The sequence below is a fragment of the Nycticebus coucang genome, chromosome 9 (assembly GCF_027406575.1).
Source record: "Nycticebus coucang isolate mNycCou1 chromosome 9, mNycCou1.pri, whole genome shotgun sequence".
Lineage (NCBI taxonomy): Eukaryota > Metazoa > Chordata > Mammalia > Primates > Lorisidae > Nycticebus > Nycticebus coucang.
Window position 1 is genome coordinate 109,656,610 of NC_069788.1, and position 22,610 is coordinate 109,679,219.

The 22,610-nt window shown below is 39.6% G+C and overlaps 1 protein-coding gene across 16 annotated transcripts in view; it reads right to left on the reverse strand.

The window, feature by feature from the left end:
• The window catches only part of TTLL5 (tubulin tyrosine ligase like 5), a 331,666-nt gene that overhangs the window by 245,039 nt on the left and 64,017 nt on the right, over positions 1-22,610 (reverse strand). For all 16 annotated transcript variants that reach the window (XM_053601040.1, XM_053601031.1, XM_053601030.1 and 13 more), the window contains exons 11-12: positions 21,250-21,341; positions 20,365-20,472 (exon numbers count right to left, since the gene is read on the reverse strand). In XM_053601040.1, the coding sequence (XP_053457015.1) occupies positions 20,365-20,472; positions 21,250-21,341 (200 nt within the window). The remainder of the gene's footprint in view (positions 1-20,364; positions 20,473-21,249; positions 21,342-22,610) is intronic.

Genomic DNA, 22,610 nt, shown 5'->3' on the forward strand with positions numbered 1-22,610 from the left:
TTATCTCTCCATTTCTTTAATATAGCTTCTTGAAAAAGTAATCTACTCTTAGCTGTCTGAACTTTAATACCTAATTCACAGAAGAAGAATTTGCTTCTGCTCCTACTCTCTTAATAACTCACTGTTCTCAATATGATTACCAAGGACCACCTTACTGCCAGTATCTGAAACTCTGGACCACCCCTTACTCATTGAAGCTTGTTTCTCCCCTGGGTTCCAGACACTGCTATCTTCTCATTCTCTTCGTCTTTCCTTTCATTCCTTCTCTTCTGCTCAGCTATTCGATGGTACATTTGCTAAGGGTGACATCCTCAGATCTCTTTACTTCCTTAAGTCTGCTTTTCTTCTTGGGTAATTTCAGGGTTTCTCATGGCAGCAATTAATATTATGATGATGATATTCAAATCATATCTTTGTCTCCTGGACACCAAATCCATAACTCCAAATGTGCCTTTTAGACATCTTCATGAGGATATCCCATAGGTGGTTCAATACTCAAAAAAACAGTCAATGCTATTTTTCTCCAAAACTGTTAGCTCCATCTTGGAAAATGCCCTATCTACCAGGTCCCAAAGCTAGAAAAACTACCTCTATCCCACTCCCAAATACATCATTTCTCTTTTTCTGAGACAGAGTCTCACTTTGTCACCTTCGGTAGAGTACTGTGGCATCACAGCTCACAGCAACCTCCAGCTCTTGGGCTTAGGCGATTCTCTTGCCTCAGCCTCCAGAGTAGCTGGGATTATAGGTGCCCGCCACAACACCTGGCTATTTTTTTGTTGCCATTACAGTTTGGCTGGAGCCGGGTTTGAACCTGCCACCCTCGGTGTATGGGGCTGGTGCCCTACTCACTGAACCACAGGCACCGCCCTTTTTTTGTCTTTCTTTCTCTTTAATCCAGCCTATCTTCTCCATTAGTATTTTTGTTGTTGTTGTTGTTGTTGAGACAAGGTGTCTCTGATGCCTGGTTTCATCCTATCAACACAGCTCACTATAACCTCAAACTCCTGGGCTCAAGCAATCCTCCTGCCTCAGCCGCCAGAGTAGCTTGGACTACAGGTATGGTGTACCACACTCAGTAAATTTTTCCCTTTTTTGTAGAGATAGGATGTCCGTATGTTGCTCAAGTTAGTCTAGAACTCCTGGCTGCAAGTGATCTTCCCACTTCAGCCTTCCAAAGTGCTAGGATAACATCTATGTATCCAGGGCACTATGTCCAGCTCTCCATTCCCATTTGAGGTATAATTTACATATGATGAAATGGATAGCTCTTGAGAGTACAATTTCAGAGGCAAGATGGCCGACTGAAGCCAGCTTTTGGCTGAGGATCCCATCCAGACGGAGAAATAATGGCCAGAATTAACCCAATAAAGCAGAAGATTGGGAGCTGAGATGAGAGTGAGGATCAATAGGTTTGTATCACCCCTGCTGCAACAAGCTAGGACCCCAAGGAAACAAATTACAGGTACAAAAGCCATCCCAAAGAGGACAGGAATCCTTCCCCACCACACAGCGGCTTGAGGCAAGTAGAGAACAGAGGACCTTTTGTTTCACCAAAGGGGAGAGAACAGTAAGGGCGGGGACTCCCTCTATGGAGAAATACCATTGCAAACCTAGGCAGTACCTTGTCTGGGCCAAAAGTTGATCTGGAATTCTCCTACCTTCCTGAACTCCCTCCCAATCCATCTCTCCCCCCTCTCCTGGTGGTCTGGAAGACTACCCCCTGCAAAATCCAGAGCGTCTGGCAGATTTTTGCAAGGATGGGGCACCTCATGAGCTGTGGGGCAGTTGCGCTGAAAGTATAACTTTAATAGAGGCGAGGAGTCACAAGTGGAGAGAGACTTGCCCTGTGTTGGAAAGAGCTCAGGTCCTGTGCTACTGACCACGGCGGGGGTCCCCAGCTCAGTAGCCCGGAGTGGACAGCTTGGCTCCCTGCGGGTTCCTGCTACCAGTGGCCTGGTGGCCACTCCCACCTGGCTTCTGTGACCCGTGCAGCCCACGGCTAGCGACTCCGCCCTCTGGCTCCTGCAAACCCTGCAGCCCTTGGCCAGCGACTTCTGCCAGGCTCCTGAGACGCGCTGCCTGCAGCCCACGGACGGCAACTCCCACCCAGCTCCTGAAACCCGCGGCCCACGGCTGGAGACTCCCGAACAGTGACTTCCACCCAGCGACTCCCATACGGCTCCTGCAACCCATGTGGCCCACTGCTGGGGACTCCCTGCCTGGCTCCTGACACCTGCAGTCAGCAGCAGGCGACTCCCACCCAGCCCCTGCAACCGGGAACTCCTGCAGGCTTCTGTGACCCGTAGCCTGTGGCCAGGACTCCTACCTGGCTCTTGCAACACCTGACACTGGAGGCCCCAGAGGCCAGCAACTCCACTCTCCAGCTTCACGCCCAGATCCTGCAGCCAGAGGCCAGCAGCTCTGCCCTCCAGCTCCCAGCCAGCCCCAGAGACCTACACACAGCAGTACCCCAGGGGTCAAATTGAACTGCCAGTGGACCCCCCTGTCTAGATTCTGAAAACCTTTTGAACTCTCCCACCAGATCGGTGTTTATATTGACCAGAACAATCAGTTTGGTACTCCTGACCTGGGCCAATCACCTGGGGACCCACCAAAGTTGTACCCTGGTTGTGTGGTTATGGGAGTGTGGGATTCTCCCCTGCCAGTTGTTGCTTGTGGGGCAGTGGGGTATCTTAGTTGCTTATATATCTCCACAGCTGAGATTTTAGCCCAAAGCCACTGATTCACTAGGATTGGAAAGACACTAGCTGAACACCAGTCAGCGCCATCTAGCCCCACCACACCAAGCAGGTCCCCAGAGTTTCAGGCAGTAGTTCTGAATGGGACTTTTATAAAGCTCTAAGGGAAAAGCGGCAATCACCAGTCCTACTTCTTTGGTAAAGGGCTGATCAATTACAACTCCAGGAGCCCTCAATTCAACTTCACCATGCCAGCTTCTCTAGACAAACAGTGAAAAATAATCATGGGGTGGCATCAGCAGAAAAATTCTGGCAACACGAATAATCAGAGTAGATCAACTCCCCCAAGGAATGACAAAGGAGAAACAACAGAAGGTCCCATTCATAAACAAACGGCTGAGATGTCAGAAATTGAATTCAGAATTTGGATTGCAAATAAGATTAACAGAATGGAGGCAAAGATGGAATTAGAAATTCAAGGAGCAATTCCAAAGTTGTCTCAAGAATTCAATGAATTCAAAGACAAAAATCACCAAAGATTTTGACACATTGAGGCAAGAACTTGCAGCCCTCAAAGATCTGAGAAATACAGAAGAATCCCTCAGTAACAGAATGGAGCAGTCAGAAGAATAACGCTTCTGAATGCTCCCAAATGCTCAAAGAGGAAGAGAAGTGGAGAGCAAAAATGGATCATTCCCTGGGAGAATTGTGGGCCCACTCCAAAAGAATAATTAAACATTCGCCTCATAGGAATCCCTGAAGGAGAAGAGGATGGTCCAACAGGCACAAATACCCTACTCCAAGGGATACTTGAGGAGAACTTCCCAAGTATGGCAAGAGACACTGAAATTCAGATACCTGACAGTTTAAGAACCCCAGCACGACTCAACCCAAATAAAGCATCTTCTAGACACATTGTAATTAACTTCACCAAAGTTAATATGAAGGAGAAAATCCTGCAAGCAGCCAGATTTAAGAAAATCATAACCTACAAGGTGTAGAATATTAGAATGACTGCAGATCTTTCTCCTAAAACTTTTTCTTTTCTTTTTTTTTTAAAACAGAGTCTCACTTTGTCACCCTCAATAGAGTGTCTTGGTGTCACAGCTCACAGCAACCTCCAGCTCTTGAGCTTAGGCGATTCTCTTGCCTCAGTCTCCTGACTAGCTGGGACTACACTACAGGCACCCACCACAATACCCGGCTATTTTTTCGTTGCAGTTGGGCCGGAGCAGGTTTGAACCCGCCACCCTCAGTATATGGGGCCGGTGCCCTACTCACTGAGCCACAGGCGCCACCCTCTGCTCAAACTTTTCTAGCCAGAAAAGGATGGTCATCAACCTTCAATCCCCTAAAACAAAACAACTTTCAGCCCAGGATCCTGTATCCAGCTAAACTGAGCTTCATTTATGACAGAGAAGTTAAATACTTGAATGACATAGACATGTTGAAGAAATTTGCCGTAACCAAACCAGCTCTTCAGGATATCCTCAGGCCCGTCCTCCCCCATAATGACCAGCACAATGCTCTACCACCAAAGTAAACTCACTCTGAAATTCTTGACCAAAATGCAATTTCAACAGTAGTGAAAATATTCAAAATGTCCACTAGACTTTCGAAAAACTTGACACCCAAAATACTACCAGGATTATCAATACTCTCAATTCATGTGAACAGCTTAAACTGTCCTCTTAAGAGGCACAGGTTGGCTGACTGGATATAAAAACTCAGGTCAGATATCTGCTGCATACAAGCATCTCATCTTACCTTAAAGGATGAATATAGACTAAGGGTAAAGAGATGGGCACCTGTAATCCAGGCAAATGGAAATCAGAAAAAAGCAGGGGTGGCAATTTTATTTGCAGATACACTAGGCTTTAAACCAACAAAAGTAAGGAAAGACAAGGACAGTCACTTCATATTTGTTGAGGGAAACACTCAACATGATGAGATGTCAATTATTAACATTTATGCACCCAACCAGAATGCTCCTCAAGGGAGACCTACAAGGGAGACCCTAAGAGACATGAAAAATTTAATATCTTCCAGCACGATAATAGTTGGGAGATTTTAACACTCCTTTGGCAGTATTGGATAGATCTTCCAATAAGAAACTAAGCAAAGAAATTTTGGACTTCAAATTTACCATACAAGAATTGAATTTTAACAGACATCGATCTACAGAACATTTCATCCTAACAAAACTGAATACACATTCTTCTCATCAGCCCATGGAACATCATCCAAAACTGATCACATTTTAGGTCACAAGTCTAACCTCAGCAAATTTAAAAGTATAGAAATTATTCCTGGCTCGGCACCTGTGGCTCAAGAAATTATTCCTTGTATTTTCTCTGATCATCACGCAATAAAAGTTGAACTCACCAATAACAGGTATCTGCATATTCACACTAAGACATGGAAATTAAATAACCTTACACTGAATGAGAGCTGCGTCATAGATGAGATTAAGAAGGAAATTGCCAAATGTTTGGAACAAAACAATAATAAAGACATGAATTATCAGAACTTGTGGGATACTGCAAAGGCAGTCCTAAGAGGGAAATTTATACCATTGCAAGCCTTCCTCTAGAGAACAGAAAGAGAGGATGTCAATAACTTAATGGGACATCTTAAGCAACTGGAAAAGTAAGAACATTACAACCCCAAACCTAGCAAAACAAAAGAAATGTCTAAAATTAGAGCAGAATTAAATGAAATCAAAAACAAAAGAATTATTCAAAAGATCAATGAATCAAAAAGTTGTTTTGAAAAATTCTACAAAATTGATAAAACTTGGGGCCAACCTAACCAAAAATAGAAAATTAAAGTCCATAATATCATCAATCAGAAATTACAAAGGTGAAATAACAATAGACACCTCAGAAATTTAAAAAATCCTCAACGAATACTATAAAAAACTTTATTCTCAGAAATATGAAAATCTGAAAGAAATTGGCCAATACTTGGAAGCACGCCAACCACGCCTCAAAGAGGCAGGCAAATGTAGAGTAAAAACTGATCATTCTCTGAGAGAATTGTGGGATCCCTCCAAAAGATCAAACATTCATCTTATAGGAATTCCTGAAGGAGAAGAAGATGGTCCTAAAAGTACAGATGCTATACTCACAAGAGATTTTGGAGGAGAATTTTCCAAACATTGCAAGAGATACAGAACTTCAGATAGCAGACAGTTTCAGAACCCCAGCAAGACTTAATCCAAATAAACCATCTCCTAGACTCCTTGTGATTAACTTTGCCAAAGTTAAGATGAAGGAGAAAATTCTGCAAGCAGCCAGATGTAAGAAAAGCATCACCTACAAAGGGAGAAATATCAGAATGACTACAGATCTCTCAGCCGAAACATTTCGAGCCAGAACAAGATGGTCATCAACCTTCAATCTCTTAAAACAAAACAACTTCAGCCTAGGATCCTCTATCCAGCTAAAATGAGTTTCACTTGGGATGGACAAATCAAATACTTCAATGACACAGACATGTTGCAGGAATGTGCCATAACTAAACCAGCTCTCCTGGATATTCTCAGACACATTCTCCACGATGACCAGCACAATGCTCTATCTCCAAAGTAAACTCACCCAGAATTTTTTTTGAACAAAACCCAACTTCCACAGTGGTGAAAGGATTAAAATTGTCCACTGGACATCCGAAAATCATGACACCCAAAACACAACCAGGCTTATCAATTCTCTCAATTAATGTGAATGGTTTAAATGGTCCTCTAAAGAGGCTGAGTCTGGCTGACTGGATACATAAACTCAGACTGGCCATCTGCTGTATACAAGAATCTCACCTTACGTTAAAGGATAAAAATAGACTCGGGTTAAAGGGATGGACTTGTATATTATAGGCAAATGGAAACCAGAAAAAAGCAGGGGTTGCAATTTTAGTAGCATATACAATTGGCTTTAAACCAACAAAGATAAAGAAAGATAAGGAAGGTCACTACATATTTGTCAAGGGAAACACCTAACATGAAGAGATTTCAATAATTAACATTTATGGACCCAACCAGAATGCTCCTCAATTCATAAAGCAGACCCTAATGGATATGAACTTGTTATCTTCCTGCACTATAATAGTTGGAGATTTTAACACCCCTTTGACAGTTTTGGATAGATCCTCCAAGAAGAAACTAAACAAAGATTTATTAGACTCAAACCTGGCCCTAGAACAAATGGACTTTACAGACCTCTACAGAACATTTCACCCTAATAAAACTGAATATACATTCTTCTCATGAGCCCATGGGTCATCCTCCAAAATAGATCATATCCTTGGACACAAGTCTAACCTCGGCAAATTTAAAAGTATAGAAATTATTCCTTGTATCTTCTCAGACCACCAAGGAATAAAAGTTGAACTCAACAGCAATGGGAATCTCCATACTCAAACAAAGTCATGGAAGCTACATAATCTTACGCTGACTGATAGCTGGGTCAAAGACAAGCTTAAGAAGGAAATCACCAAATTTCTGGAACTAAATGATAATGAAGACACAAATTATCAAAACCTATGAGATACTGCAAAGGCAGTCTTAAGGGGAAAATTTATAGCACTGGAAGTCTTCATCAAGAAAACAGAAAGAGAGGAAACCAACAACTTAAAGGATCATCTCAAGCAACTGGAAATGGAAGAATGTTCCAACCCCAAACCCAGCCAAAGAAAAGAAGTAACCAAAATTAGGGCAGAATTAAATGAAAGTGAAAACAAAAGGATCACTCAGAAGGTCAACGAAACAAAAAGCTGGTTTTTTGAAAAAATTAACAAAATTGATAAACCTTTGGCCAACCTAACCAGAAATAGAAAAGTAAAATAATATCATCTATCAGAAATGATAAAGGAAAAATAACAACAGACGCTTTAGAAATTCAAAAAATCCACAATGATTATTACAAAAATCTCTATTCCCAGAAATATGAAAATCTGAAGGAAATGGACCAATACCTGGAAGCATGCCACCTTCCTAGACTCAACCAGGAAGAATTAGAAATCTTGAATACACCTATATCAATTACTGAAATAGCATCATCAACACGACATCTCCCTAAGAAGAAAAGTCCAGGACCAGATAGCTTCACATTCGAATTCTATCAAACCTTTCAAGAGGTTGTATAATACCTATATTATACAACATTTTCCAAAGCGTAGAAAAAGAAGGAATACGTCCCAACACATTCTATGAAGCAAATATTACCCTGATACCCAAACCAGGAAAGGACCCAACAAAAAGAGAAAATTATAGACCAGTATCATTAATGAAAATCGATGTAAAAATATTCAATAAGATCTTAGCAAACAGGACTCAACAACATATCAAAAATATTATACACCATGATCAAATTGGTTTTATTCCAGGGTTATAGGGTTGGTTCAACATATGAAAATCTATAAATAAAATACATCACATAATAAAAAACAAATACCGTATGATTTTCTCAATTGACACAGAAAAAGCCTTTGATAATATCCAGCATCCTTTTATGATCAGCATTCTTAAGAACATAGGCATAGAAGGGACATTTCTTAAACTGATAGAGGCCACTGACAGCAAACCGACCGCCAACATCATATTGAATGGCGTAAAATTGAAAACATTTCCACTCAGATCAGGAACGAGGCAAGGATGCCCACTGTCTCCACTACTATTCAACATAGTAATGGAAGTCTTAGCCATCACAATCAGGCAAGAGAAGGTGATCAAGGGTATCCAAATAGGATCAGAGGAGATCAAACTCTCACTCTTCACTGAGACATGATCCTATAACCTGGAAAATCCCAGGGACTCAACTTCAAAACTCTTAGAAGTGATCAAGAAAAACAGCAGAGTCTCAGGATACAAAATCAATACTTACAAGTCAGTAGCTTTTATATACGCCAACAATAGTTAAGCTGAAAAAACAATCAAGGACTCTATACCTTTTACAATAGTGCCAAAGAAGATGAAATATCTGGGAATTCACCTAACAAAAGACGTGAAAGATCTCTATAAAGAGAACTATGAAAGTCTGAGAAAAGAAATAGCTGAAGAAGTTAACAAATGGAAAAGCATACCGTGCTCATGGCTGGGTAAAATCAACATTGTTAAAATGTTCATGCTACCCAAAGCAATCTACAGATTTAATGCAATCCCTATTAAAGCACCACTGTCATACTTTAAAGAACTTGAAAAAATAGTGCTTCGTTTTATATGGAATCAGAAAAAAACCTTGAATAGCAAAGACATTACTCAGAAATAAGAACAAATCAGGAGGCCGGGCGTGGTGGCTCACGCCTGTAGTCCCAGCACTGTGGGAGGCCAAGGCGGGTGGATTGCCTGAGCTCAGAGGTTCGAGACCTGTATGTAACAGCATGTGAGCCAGAGTAAGACCCCGTCTCTACTAACATCAAGAACACTGCCAGAGGAAGACAAAAAAGAACAAATCAGGAGGTATCACATTATCAGACTTTATACTATAAATCTATAGTGATCAAAACAGCATGGTATTGGCACAAAAACAGAGCGGTAGATTTATGGAACAGAATAGAGAACCAAGAGGTGAACCCACCTGCTTATTGTCATTTGATCTTTGACAAGCCTATCAAAAACATTCAGTGGGGGAAAGACTCCCTATTTAACAAATGGTGCTGGGTGAACTGGCTGGTGACCTGCAGAAGACTGAAACTGGACCCCCACCTTTCACCATTAACAAAAATTCATTCTCACTGGATAAAAGATTTAAACTTAAGACATGAAACTACGAAAATACTAGAAGAAAGTGCTGGAAAAACACTTGAAGAAATTGGCCTGGGAGAATATTTTATGAGAAGGACCCTCCCACCCCAACCCCCACCCCTGGGCAATTGAAGCAACACCAAAAAAATCCATTACTGGGATCTGATCAAACTAAAAACCTTTTGCACAGCCAAGAGCACAGTAAGTAAAGCAAACACACAACCTTCAGAATGGGAGAAGATTTTTGCAGGTTATGCTTCTGACAAAGGTTTGATAACTAGAATCTACAGAAAACTCCAACTAATCAATAAGAAAAGAATAAATAACCCCATTCCTATGTGGGCAAGAAACTTGAACAGAAACTTCTTTGATGAAGACAGGCATATGGCCTACAAACACATGAAAAAATGCTCATCATCCTTAGTCATCAAAGAAATACAAATCAAAACCACTGTAAGATATCATCTAACTCCAGTAAGAATAGCCGACATCACAAAATCCCAAAACTGCAGATTTTGGCGTGGATAGAAGGGAACACTTCTACACTGCTGGTGGGAATGCAAGCTAATACGATCTTTTTAGAAAGAAATTTGGAGAACACTCAAGGAACTAAAAGTAGGCCTACCATTCGATCCTGCAATTCCTCTTCCACACCCAGATGATCAAAAATTATTTTACAACAAAGACGTGTGCACGAGAATGTTTATTGAAGACCAATTCATAACAGCCAAGACATGGAAACATCCCAAGTGCCCATCGACCCATGAATGGATTAACAAATTGTGGTATATGTACACCATGGAATACTAAGCCATAAAAAAAGACGGAAACTTCACATCTTTTATGTTTACCTGGATGGAGCCGGAACATATTCTTCTTAGTAAAGTATCTCAAGAATGGAAAGAAAAGTATCCAATGTACTCAATACAACTATGAAATCAATATATAACCACCTACACACTCATACGAATGGCAAAACATAACTATCATCCAGAAAGTAGAAGGGAAGAGGAAAGAGAGAGGAGGGGAGGGGGGATATGGGAGGAGGGAGGGCATTTGCAGGGACTTCACCTAATGTGCATGATGCAACAGTACATTTCAAAACTATTAAGAAATGAGTATAATTGTGATGGATGTGTTACTTAGTTCAATGTAAACATTTCACATTGTATATTGAAGCAATACCCTGAATCCCATAAATGCATCAATGTACAAAGTTATGATTTAATAAAAAATAATTAATTAAAAAAAATCCTAGCAAACAGAATCCAGCAACACATCAAACAAATTATACACCATGACAAAGTGGGTTTTATCCCAGGGTCTCAAGGTTGGTTCAATATACATAAATCTACAAATATAATACATCACATAAACAAACTAAAAAATAAAGACCATATGATTCTCTCAATTGATGCAGAAAAAGCCTTTGATAATATCCAGCATCCTTTCATGATCAGAACACTTAAGAAAATAGGTACAGAAGGGACTTTTCTTAAACTGATAGAGACCATCTACAGCAAACCCACAGCCAATATCATATTGAATGCAGTAAAATTGAAAACATTTCCACTCAGATCAGGAATGAGGCAAGGATGCCCACTGTCTCCACTGCTTTTTAACATTGTAATGGAAGTCTCAGCAGTCGCAATCAGGAAAGAGAAGGTGATCAAGGATATACAAATAGAGTCAGAGGATATCAAATTTTCACTCTTTGCAGATGATATGATTTTATACCCAGAAAATCCCAGAGACTCAACCACAAAACTCTTAGAAGTGATCAAGGAATACAGTAGCATCTCAGGATACAAAATCAATACTCACAAATTAGTAGCTTTTATATATACCAATAATAATCAAGTCAAAATAAAACAGTCAAGGACTCTATTCCCTTTACAGTTGTGCCAAAGAAGATGAAATATTTGGGAGTGTACCTAACAAAGGGTGTGAAAGATCTCTATAAAGAGAATTATGAAACTCTGAGAAAAGAAATAGCTGAAGATGTTAACAAATAGAAAAACACACCATGCTCATGGCTAGGAAGAATCAACATTGTTAAAATGTCCATATTACCCAAAGCAATTTACAAATTTGATGCAATCCCTATCAAAGTACCACCATCATACTTTAAAGATCTGGAAAAAAATAGTACTTTGTTTTATATGGAACCAGAAAAAACCTCAAATAGCCAAGACATTACTCAGAAATAAAAACAAATCAGGAGGAATCACACTACCAGACTTCGAACTATACTATAAGTCTATAGTGATCAAAACACCATGGTATTGGCACAAAAATAGAGAGGTAGATGTATGGAACAGAATTGAGAACCAAGAGATGAATCCAGACACTGATTGTCATTTGATCTTTGATAAGCCTATCAAAAATATAAATTGGGGGAAAGATTCCCTATTTAACAAATGGTGCTGGGAGAATTGGCTGGCGACTTGTAGAAGACTGAAACCGGACCCACACCTTTCACCATTAACAAAAAATGACTCTCACTGGATAAAAGATTTAAACTTAAGACACGAAACTATAAAGATTCTTGGAGAGAGTGCAGGAGAAACACTTGAAGAAATTGGCCTAGGAGAATACTTTATGAGCAAGACACCACCACCCCCTCCCCGGACAATTGAAGCAACACCAAAAATACATTACTGGGATCTGATCAAACTAAAAAGCTTCTGCATAGCCAAGAACACAGTAAGTAAAGCAAGCAGACAGCCCTCAGAATGGGAAAGGATATTTGCAGGTTATGCTTCTGACAAAGGTTTGACAAATCCACAGAGAACTCAAACTTATTAATAAGAAAAGAGTAAGTAATCCCATTTCATTGTGGGCACGGGACCTGAACAGAAGCTTCTCTGAAGAAGACAGGCGCATGGCCTACAGACACATGAAAACATGCTCATCTTTAATCATCAGAGAAATGCAAATCAAAACCACTTTGACATATCATCTAACTCCCATAAGACTGGCTCACGTAACAAAATCCCACAACTACAGATGTTGGTGTGGACATGGAGAAAAGGGAACACTTCTGCACTGCTGGTGGGAGTGCAAGCTAATACATCCCTTTTGGAAGGAAATATGGAGAATATTTGGGGATCTAAAAGTAGTCCTGCCATTTGATCCTGCAATTCTTAGGTGTATACCCAGAAGACCAAAAAAATCACTTTATAACAAAGATATTTGCACCAGATTGTTCACTGCAGCTCAATTCATAATGGCCAAGCCATAGAAGAAATCCAAGTGCCCATCGACCTATGAATGGATTAATAAATTGTGGTATATGTATACCATGCAGCCTTAAAAAAAGATAGAGACTTTACCTCTTTTACATTTAAATGGATGGAGCTGGAACATATCCTTCTTAGTAAAGTATCTCAAGAATGGAAGAAAAAATATCCCATGTATTCAGTACTATTATGAAACCAATTTACAATCACTCACACTTTCATACAAAGAATAGATCACAACTATGGCCCAAAATGAAGGAGGGAGGAGGGGAAGATGGGAGGGGAGGGGGGAGGTCAGATTGAGGGAGGGCGAGTGGTGGGATCACAGCAATAGTGCATAATGCAAGGGTACATGTCAGATCTATTAGTATAGAGATAAATGTCTTAGCACAATAACTAAGTAAATGAGATGAGGTGTCTATTAACCAGTGTGATGTAAGCATTCCTAATTCGATATGAAATCAACACATTGTACCCTGTAAACGCACTAATATATACATGATCTATGTGTTTATGATTTAATAAGAAAAAAAATACATGGAAGAGGCTGCAAATCACATAAATATAGCCCATTAAACCCACGCTGCAGTTAAGTATATCTTAACTTTTTCAAATTTTGTATGAACGTAGAACCATCGGAACATATCGCAGGGCATATGAAATTTTGTAAGAACGTAGAACCATGTGAACATATCCTGGGCATCCTCTCAGGACCTTGAAATCATTCCTCTTAACTGAGGAGCCCTAAAGCTTAATCTCCATACCTTTGTGTAAATTCATTTCTACCTAAAACGTTCGTAATTCCAAAAACGAATTAGCTAAAATTTAACAACAACAACAACAACAACAAAAGAGTACAATTTGATAACCCTTATTAACTGGATACCTGCATGTAACTCACACACCTCTCAACTCACACAGAATATTTCCACCACCCCAAAGAGATTCCTTATGCCCTCTTCTGGTAAATACACCTCCCAATCCTCGACAACTGCTAGTCTTTTTTTTTTTTTCCAAAACTAAGAGATTAACTTAGCCCAGTCTAGAATTTCATCTACGCGGAATCATACAGTATATACTCTTTTGAATCTGGCTCCTTTCATTTAGTATGTTTTCGAGGTGCATTCATGTATCAATTTTAAGACTGATTTGTAAAGGTATAACTTACAGACAATAAAATATACCCTTTGCAAATGTGTACTTTGATGAGTTTTGACAAATATATATAGTTGTTTAAATACTACACAATGAATGTAAAACAAATGTATCACAAGCGTTCCCTTGTGCCCCTCTACAGCTACAGTCTATCCCCATCCCTTCACCCCCAGCAACCACTGATCTGATTTTTGTTTTCTGCCTTTTCCAGAAAATCAAATAAACAGAACAAATGTACTGTGTAGCCTTTTGAGACTAGATTCTTTCACTTCGGGTTGAGTTTTTAAGATTTACCTATGTTATTACAGATATCAATAATATAGTTCATCATTTTTATTGCTGACTAGTATTCTATGATATGGACATACCATACTTTATCCATAACTGTTGATGGACATTTGGGTTGTCTCCAATTTTTCATAAGTATAAATAAAACTTCTATAAACATTTGTGTAGAGATATTTGTGTGAACATATGGTTTCGTCTATTCTGGGTAGATATCTATGAGGAGGATTACTTGAGAACTGTCAAGTGTCTATTATCACTGCACACCTCTTACCGCCTTGGTTCTTTCCCTAGCACTGTCTTCTCCCTGCTGTAGTTCCTTCTCTGAAGCCATCAGAATTATTTTTCTTAAAAAACAAATCCAGTACTCACAGAGACAGACAGTAAATTGGCTCAGTAACAGACCCTAATATCAGGCTGGTTCCCAGAAGATTTTAAATTAGTCACTGCTAGTAGCTGGGACTACAAGCATGGTCTACTACACCCAGCAATTTTTTTTTTATTTGTATAGAAATAGAAAATAGTATTCCCTTTGTTGTAATTCTGTCATCTCAAGCATTGAGTCAAATTATGATAGAAGTTAAAAATATATATATAATCCTATGTTCCCTTTCTCAAAAATCTCCAGTAGCTATCTTCTGGCTACAGGATTAACTTAAACTTGTCTATTCTTTACAATCTGGCCCCAATCGACCTCCATAACCTTATCTCCTGTCCCCCAATTCTATGTAGGCTATTATCTAAGTCACACATTACGAAAAATGCCACATTCTGTCCTGACACTGTACTTCACATATTGTATTACCTCTATTAGGAATATCTTTCTATGGCTCCCTAGGCATAGCGATCAACTCTTGTGTATTCTAAGAGCATCTGAACCACTCTGTTGCTTGTACTATCATGGGTCATTTCATGTCTGCTCCTCCCCATCATTTTAGGACAGGGACCCTGTCTCATTCATTATTACATACCAACTCGCCTGAACCATAATTAGCACATAAGATATAATCAAGAAAAATCAAAAGAGAAAAAAAAAGAAAAAAAACTTCTAAGTGAAAAACACCACACAGTTTTTGAGAAAGACAAAATAATGTGCAGCAACTCAATCCAAATAACCCTGACCACAAGACTTTAAATATTTAAAACAAAGCCACCAATCATAAATAACATAAAATAAATTCTTACTGGAGATTTTATATATTAAACATATATTAAGGAAAAAACCTAATAATTTAGGAAGGGACAGGAAAAAAAGATTTGCTAAAGACAACAATAATCCATGTAAGGCCTAAGAGATTACTAAACATGTCACACCGCTAATTTTGGATCGATCCACTAACCCTCCCCAGAAATAAAGCCCCAGCTGAAGCCGTAGTCCCTGAGGCAATGGAAAGTACTGACACTAGCCAGAACTCACTGTCATTGAAATGATATCGTATAAAGGAAATTCTTTTCACCTTGGCTTTGGATTTGAGTTGAAAAGCTAAGAGGGAAATCTTTATATGGGGTCCAAGAGAAGAATTTTTGAGAAAAGCAGAGCAAAATCCCACAGGAAAATGAACTAAATAAAAGAAAAAGCCCAGAGCCAATTTGTTAACTAGTCCAATAAATCAATATGGTATCTGGCTACCAGATGTAAAGGTAGATTTGAAAAGAGCATCTAGGACTAGGTACTGTTGACTAGAGCAAAACGTGTGTCTCTTTCAGGCTTGATCTGCTAGAAAAGATGATATCATTTCCCCTGAGATCTAGTTACAGAACAGAGGAAGAACCAGGATTTAGGATTGCCAAAAGTGACCAGACTCATCAACGCCTGTCTTTATATAGGTGCAGAAAGAGCCAGAGAGACCCGGCTCCCAAACGTGGCTTTGCCGTTCATTCATTAGCTGCATGATCTCGGACAACTTATTTAACCTTTCTGCAACATTTTTCCTTCTCTGTAAAATATAGCTAGTATTGACAAAAACTGATAACCAGTGAAACTAATCTAACTATAGAAAATAACTAGTGTTTGCTTGATATACAGTAAGTACTTCCTACATAACTTTCTTCTTCTTTTTTTTTTTTATTTTTATTAAACCATAATGTACATTAGGATGATCGTGGGGCACCATACACTTGGTTCATTTTTTACCACCTAAACAGGAGCATGGGATAAGCCAGAAAAGATTATCTCAAAAAGTAAAAAGTTTGTTGAGTCTGTTATTTTTCTGTTGTCGGTCAAGTAGTTTATATTGTTGGAGAATGTATGTGCCCACTTTCATTACTTCAACAATTCTTAATATTTATGGATACCCTCCCTGTAAGAACCTCAGCTTACCAATGGTCAAAAATGGTAGCAATAAAAGGCCAAACCAGATTTCATTCAACGAAGAGGCATACTAGGCATGATAGTATGAGCAAACACATCACTGGTTTCTGATCAGAACAAGGCATGGCTGATCAATTCCACAAGAGGCCATACAGCTTATTCACATGATCCCAGGCAGGAGAGGACCAGGCTCATAGCCCATCACTTCAGCCATTCACATGTACATAGATAAAACTACTGTCAGCATGTTTAAAGAACAGCTAACATCCTGTTGTTTTTGGCTGTTTTTCCTCAACTGATCAAAAAAGTTTTCTCATAGCTAGTTATCTCACAGTGCCAATTTCCTAAGCATATTTAAAAGGTTGCTGTTTAAGCATATTATTTCACAAGGCACCGCATTTTCACAATCTTGGAAGAAAGTAAAAATTAAATTGTCAAAAATCTATTGTATTGAGGTAAGCATCACAAATTTTATAAATTGAGAGTTCTATGATCGAGATGTTTTGCTTGCCAAAACCCATCTTCTAAAGGCCCATTCTCCAAGCTGAGTCACTTTGCTTTGAGTTCATTCACTCACTAGCTCTAGAACCTGGGGCAAGGGTTAATTTTCATATCTGGATTAATTATTTTCTCAGATCCTTTCCAGATGTACAAACCTATGAAAAAGGATTAAATGGCTAAGTTTCAGGTCATCTGTCAATATTTCCAAGTCTAATAATAATAATACTCTAATAATACAATGCAGGTTTATGTACAAGTCATCCATGTAAAATCTGTTTTGAGAAGAACAAACTGTTAATGGTAATGAACTGGTAAAAGACTTATGACTTGCCCACCGTAGGAACTGAACAAAAAAGACTTAAATGCATAAACAAACAAATAAATGGGAATACTAAAGATACCTGGAAACACAGCTAAACGTTACAGGAGGAAAGATGTGAAAGAAATCATAGGACAGAAATACTTAGATAGTAATAGAATGCCTCCAGCAGAAATCTGTAGACAGAAGGGCAGAAACAATAACCCAAAAAATACAGTGAATCCTGGACTACTAGCTTCTCCTAGAAGAATCAATGCTCAGTTTAAGCCAAAATCTTCTGGGAAGCTTTCAATTCCTGTTTACTCTTAAAATAAGTGGAAAAAAGAAAGAAAAAAAAAACTAGCTTATTCCCCATAACTTAAACCCTAGGGGAGGTTAGGAGTGAGTAGGAGGCAAAGACACACACACACACACGTATACAAAAATCCTATCTGATGAGAGAAGGTTAATGAAGCACACAAAATCCCAGGGCTCACAGGAAGTGGAATTAGAACCACAAAAGCCAAGAAGATAGTCAACAACTTAAAAAACTCCAGATGCACTCAAGTTTATTAAAACTAAACACAAGTACGGAGATACAAAGGAGACCCATGGCTGATGAAATGGACTTAGTGGGTATTTCACTGAGTCAGAGAAGTCACTGCGTTTTTCCCATCAGAACATTCTATTGTCATTAAGTTCAATAAATTCCAGAAGTCCATAGGGGTATAAAACATAGAAGAGGCAATATTCAGAAAAGCTTTCATTAGTTATAATTAACTATTGACAGCAAAGAGTTTTATACCAAGAACTACCAGAAATTTACCCTTATATAAGAGCCAAGTAGATACAGAAAAGAAATTTTTAATTCTTGTTTCAATCTAATAAGGTTTTGGAAGTTGGAGTTATGTTCCTAGTCCCCCCATCCCCACCCTCAAATGATTTGCAGTAATTCAAAGAGCTCTAGGCCCTTACCAAACCGGATCCACTGAGAAGCCTCTGTGAGGCTGCCAAAAGGCAACTAAAGAAGCGAGTACCAATCATTTATTCCACAAACATCTCTTGAGCATCCCTTCAGAGCAAAAGATGCTGCCATGCATGGGAATGACGAAATATTGTCCTTAATGAGCTTCCAATCCAGTAGGGGAGAGAGAAACATAAATGGATACCAGATGATACACAGATACTATCGCAGTTATAGACAGAATGCTGGGGCTAGACAGTGGGGAGGCTAACTCGGACCGTCTAAAAAGTTAGGGAAAATGTCACCAAGGAAGTGATACTTGACTTTGTCTTGAAGGATGTCAGTAGTCTACTAGGTAAAGTAACAGGAGGAAAGTATTCCAGATATAGGATAAAACAGATATAAATGCAAAGGGTTAGAAAAGGACCGGAGAGGCCTAGGGAATGGTGAAGGTATGGTTTTACAGAATAGGGTTAGATGAGAAGGGAGGACACAGTGACTATTAAGCATTCAAGAAAAAAAGCTGAGAGACTACTGGGGCAGTGTGTGTATAAACAAAACATCACCCTGCAAAAGGAAAAGAATATAATGAAACAAGTACAGAATAGCATAAGGAGACGCAACAGGGCACTCTGCTAGGAAAGGCTCCCTGGAAGAGGCACTGTGGAGCTGATTCTTAGAAAAGAAACAGGAGCAGGCAAAGCAGATAGGAGGACAGTGTTCCACCCAAACTGCAAAACTTACACAGAGACACAAAAGCAAAGGCGCTCAGATGTGTAGTATCATACAAATGCATTATAAAGTGTAAGAGGGGAAACAGAATTCTGAGAAAGTCAGTCGGGATCAGATCCTAAGAAGCACTGAGGGTCACATTAAGTTTCCATTATATTATTTAAGCATAGGGAGCCATTTAAGGATTTTAGAAGACATAAACAGATACATATTTTAGGAAGATATTATACCTCTTCTTTCCGTATATAATTTTAGGTCCTGATATACTTACCGTGTTCTATTTAGAGTCTCAAAAATTCCCTTTGTTTAGTGCCCCTCAAGTACAGAGTATTATGATAATCCATTAAAGAAATCAAGAATTTTAATGTTTAATTATAAAAACAATAAAAAATATTTTTTACTGAATACAAACTGAAGGGCCAGACATTGTGCCAAGTGCTTTGTAGGTATCATCTCATTTGATCTTCATGGTTCTCTACCTTGTAGGAGGTAGATACTATTACTGCCATTTCATAGTGGAGAAAATGGGATTCAAGTAACTAGCTGAAAATCATAAAACTAGTTAGGGACGTAAAGGAATTTCAAACTAAAGGTGTCAGTCTCTAAAACCCACACTCTTTATTTTCCTACTATCCTGCCTTCAAAGTAAGCCGTGAATCTTATATTCTTGCTACTTACACTACTCCACGCCATGCTTTAGTCATCCTCACTGTTGATGACCCTAGAGTGTTTTACTAAAAAGCCTAACACCTGCTGAAAGCCTGCGTTACTTTACCAACATTGGCATACGCGATCACTAACCAGCTCGTATCCAGGGGGGAAGCAAATGTACACAGACACTCTCAGTGCCATAATCGCAGGTAGTGGGTCAGTAGGTAGCAGGTTTCCTGGTCCAGTAGTTGTGAACTGGTTATTACTCCTTCTCTGTGCAATCAGGGAGCGGGGGCGGGTGGAGTACAAAGGGAAGGGAGGAGAAAGCAGAGAAAGAGGAAGAAGGAGAGGAGGGGGAGGAACCCACTAGAAAAGAGACTAAAACAAAAAGGAGGAGTCATCGGAAAATGGGAGAAAGCACATACTGGTACCAGCCAGAGCTTCTTGGAACAGTTCCCAGCCTGGCTGCCAAAGAGCTCTGGAATATATTTGTTAGAGCTGAATTCCTGTACAGTCCGTTGCAGACTTTTTCTGACTGCTCTGAGAGAAAGAGCCACACTTTACTTCCAATCCCTACTTCTCATACAGAAAGCTACTTACTCCTAGGGAACTTCCAACTAAGTTCAACACTGTAGGATCTTCATATTATACGAGGTTAGAAAGAACAAAAAAACCAGCACATACATCTAACTCCTATAGAATCATTAAGTCTTTCTGCCCCAGAATACCATCCCAACTTCCCAGGACCCTCTTCACAAAACATGTTAAGCTTCTTCATTCTCCTTACCAAAACAACTGCTGCGATGAGGAACAAAGGTTTTACAGGCTGTAGCAATAGCTAGTTCAGCAGAGATTATAGTTTTAATGATCAGGTCTTCTACATGGGCCATCAATGCTGCAAAAACAAAAAAATTAAAAATGAAGGAAAAAATACTAAAAGGCATGGGTTACTAGGACTGGATTCCAGGTCACAGTATAATTGTAAAAGTTGGTGTGCTCATTCAAAAAAGCCTCTAGATGGCAGCCTCCTGAATGGGAGCTACCAGGGCAGGCATAGCCACAGAGAGGCCAATACAGTCAAGAACACAGGTGCTGGGGGATACACACAGGTGGTCTCCTGTGACAACAGACAGACACAGATGGAAGAGGAGCCTGTCTTCCCTCCTCATGCTTCCCCTGTGAACCTTTCGCTTGTGAACTGAGAGTAGATTCGAGCACACAGTTTCCCACTCTGCTCAAGGCTCAGCAATAGTGTCTACTTTGATTCTAAGCCCGGTACACAAACACTGCCCGCTCTTCAACTCAGCAACATGAATAACAAAGAGTGACTTAGAAAAAGCTGAACGCAGGGACATTATAGAGAAAGGCAATATGTTATATAAAAAGCTGACAGTATCTCAGCAGTTCAACATTCAGAAAGGATAAATTCTCCAAGGATTAAAGGAAAAACGTATGCCTTCCAAACTAGAAATAAGAAAAGGGACTTGGGGCAGGGGTCATGGAAAGTCTGTTCTCCAGTTTGCAAATCACAGGAAAAAGTAACACCAAGAACGATCATCCCACTGGATGTCTGGGCACATTATCAGAGCTAGAGAGAGTGACTCCTAGCAAGAGACAGTGGTAAAATTATCCAAAGACGACAAGTGAAAAAGGGAAAAAGCCTGATACTCACCAGTTGTGTCTCTGCCTTCTTGTTTCAGGTATCTAAGCATAGCACTCATGCTCCATTTGTTCCCATAATCTTCCACTTCTGGATCATCACAACTAAAACAAATTCACAAATCAAGGTCACAAATATAACTAGGCCTGTCTGTAGAAACAAGATTCTTTACAAGACTTTGCTGATTCCACTCACTCACTTTTTTCCTGGTCCTTTTTGTCATGTTTCCCTTTGTACCAATCTCCTCAAAGGAAATGAAAATGCACAGGGTTTGCCTTACTGAAGGGGGTAGGGGAGAAGACAGCAAATTCTTCCTTGCCCAAACAATGATGCACCATGAAAGAGTGGAAGAAACATGCGCAAGAATGTAAACAAATTTAAGCATGGTTACACTAAATTAACAGGAATGTTTGAGGATACAGAGCTAGCCTCTGAGGTGAATGTCATAGGAGTCCACAAAACAACCTCTGATGCCATTTTTAGACCAGAACTGTGTTGGGATGGGCTAATGAGCTAATCTAGCAGAGCACTTTAATAAGCTAACCCAACACAGAACGGATTTGGCAGCTGAAGCAAGCTCCCACCTCTCTGATGCCTTTTGAGACATCACTGAAGGGAGAACAAACTGGAGTGACAGTAAGAGTGATGAGGAATACCTCGGGATAAGCAGCAGAATGGCAAATGGTGTAGCTTTACACGAAAGCTAGAAGAGTCCAGCGATCTGAATCTCATGTTTTGCAGCTGCCCTTCCACCCCCACCCCATTGCCTCCCACAATCCCATCCTCCACCAAGCGCAGCTTTGCTCATCTTCCCAAGTGGGTATGATATCCTCAATCAATTCAAATGCTGGTCACAGGATAAAGAATGAAACCTATATAACTTAGAGAACTAGTCCATCACTCCCAGATTCCTTTCTTTCTTTCTTTCTTCCCTTGGATCTGGCTAGGCATCTATTTTTAGTCTAAGTAGAAAGTAACTGTTTGGGTCTCTTTTTTTACTTTTCCACTTTCTGGCAAAATTATTGGGATGAAAGAAAATAGAGAAAAAAGAATATTTCCACACAGCTGGGCTGGTACTCCCTTCCACTGAATCCTTTTCTGAGATGGCCTCATTTCTTTCTTTCTTTAATTATTTTTCCTAACTTTTCCCCCCAATCATACAAGTATTTGTTTTATAAATATTTAGAAGATACATCATAGCACAGAAAAGAAAATAAAAATCATCCACCCACAAACTCATCCACTGTAGTTTCAGTATTACCACTAGTCTTTCCCCCGCCCCCCTCAGCAAAAATAAATAGCTTTATGTATCTTATATATTCAAGCAAGAAATTAAGACTCATGCACTGTCTGGTAACCTGCTTTTTCCACCT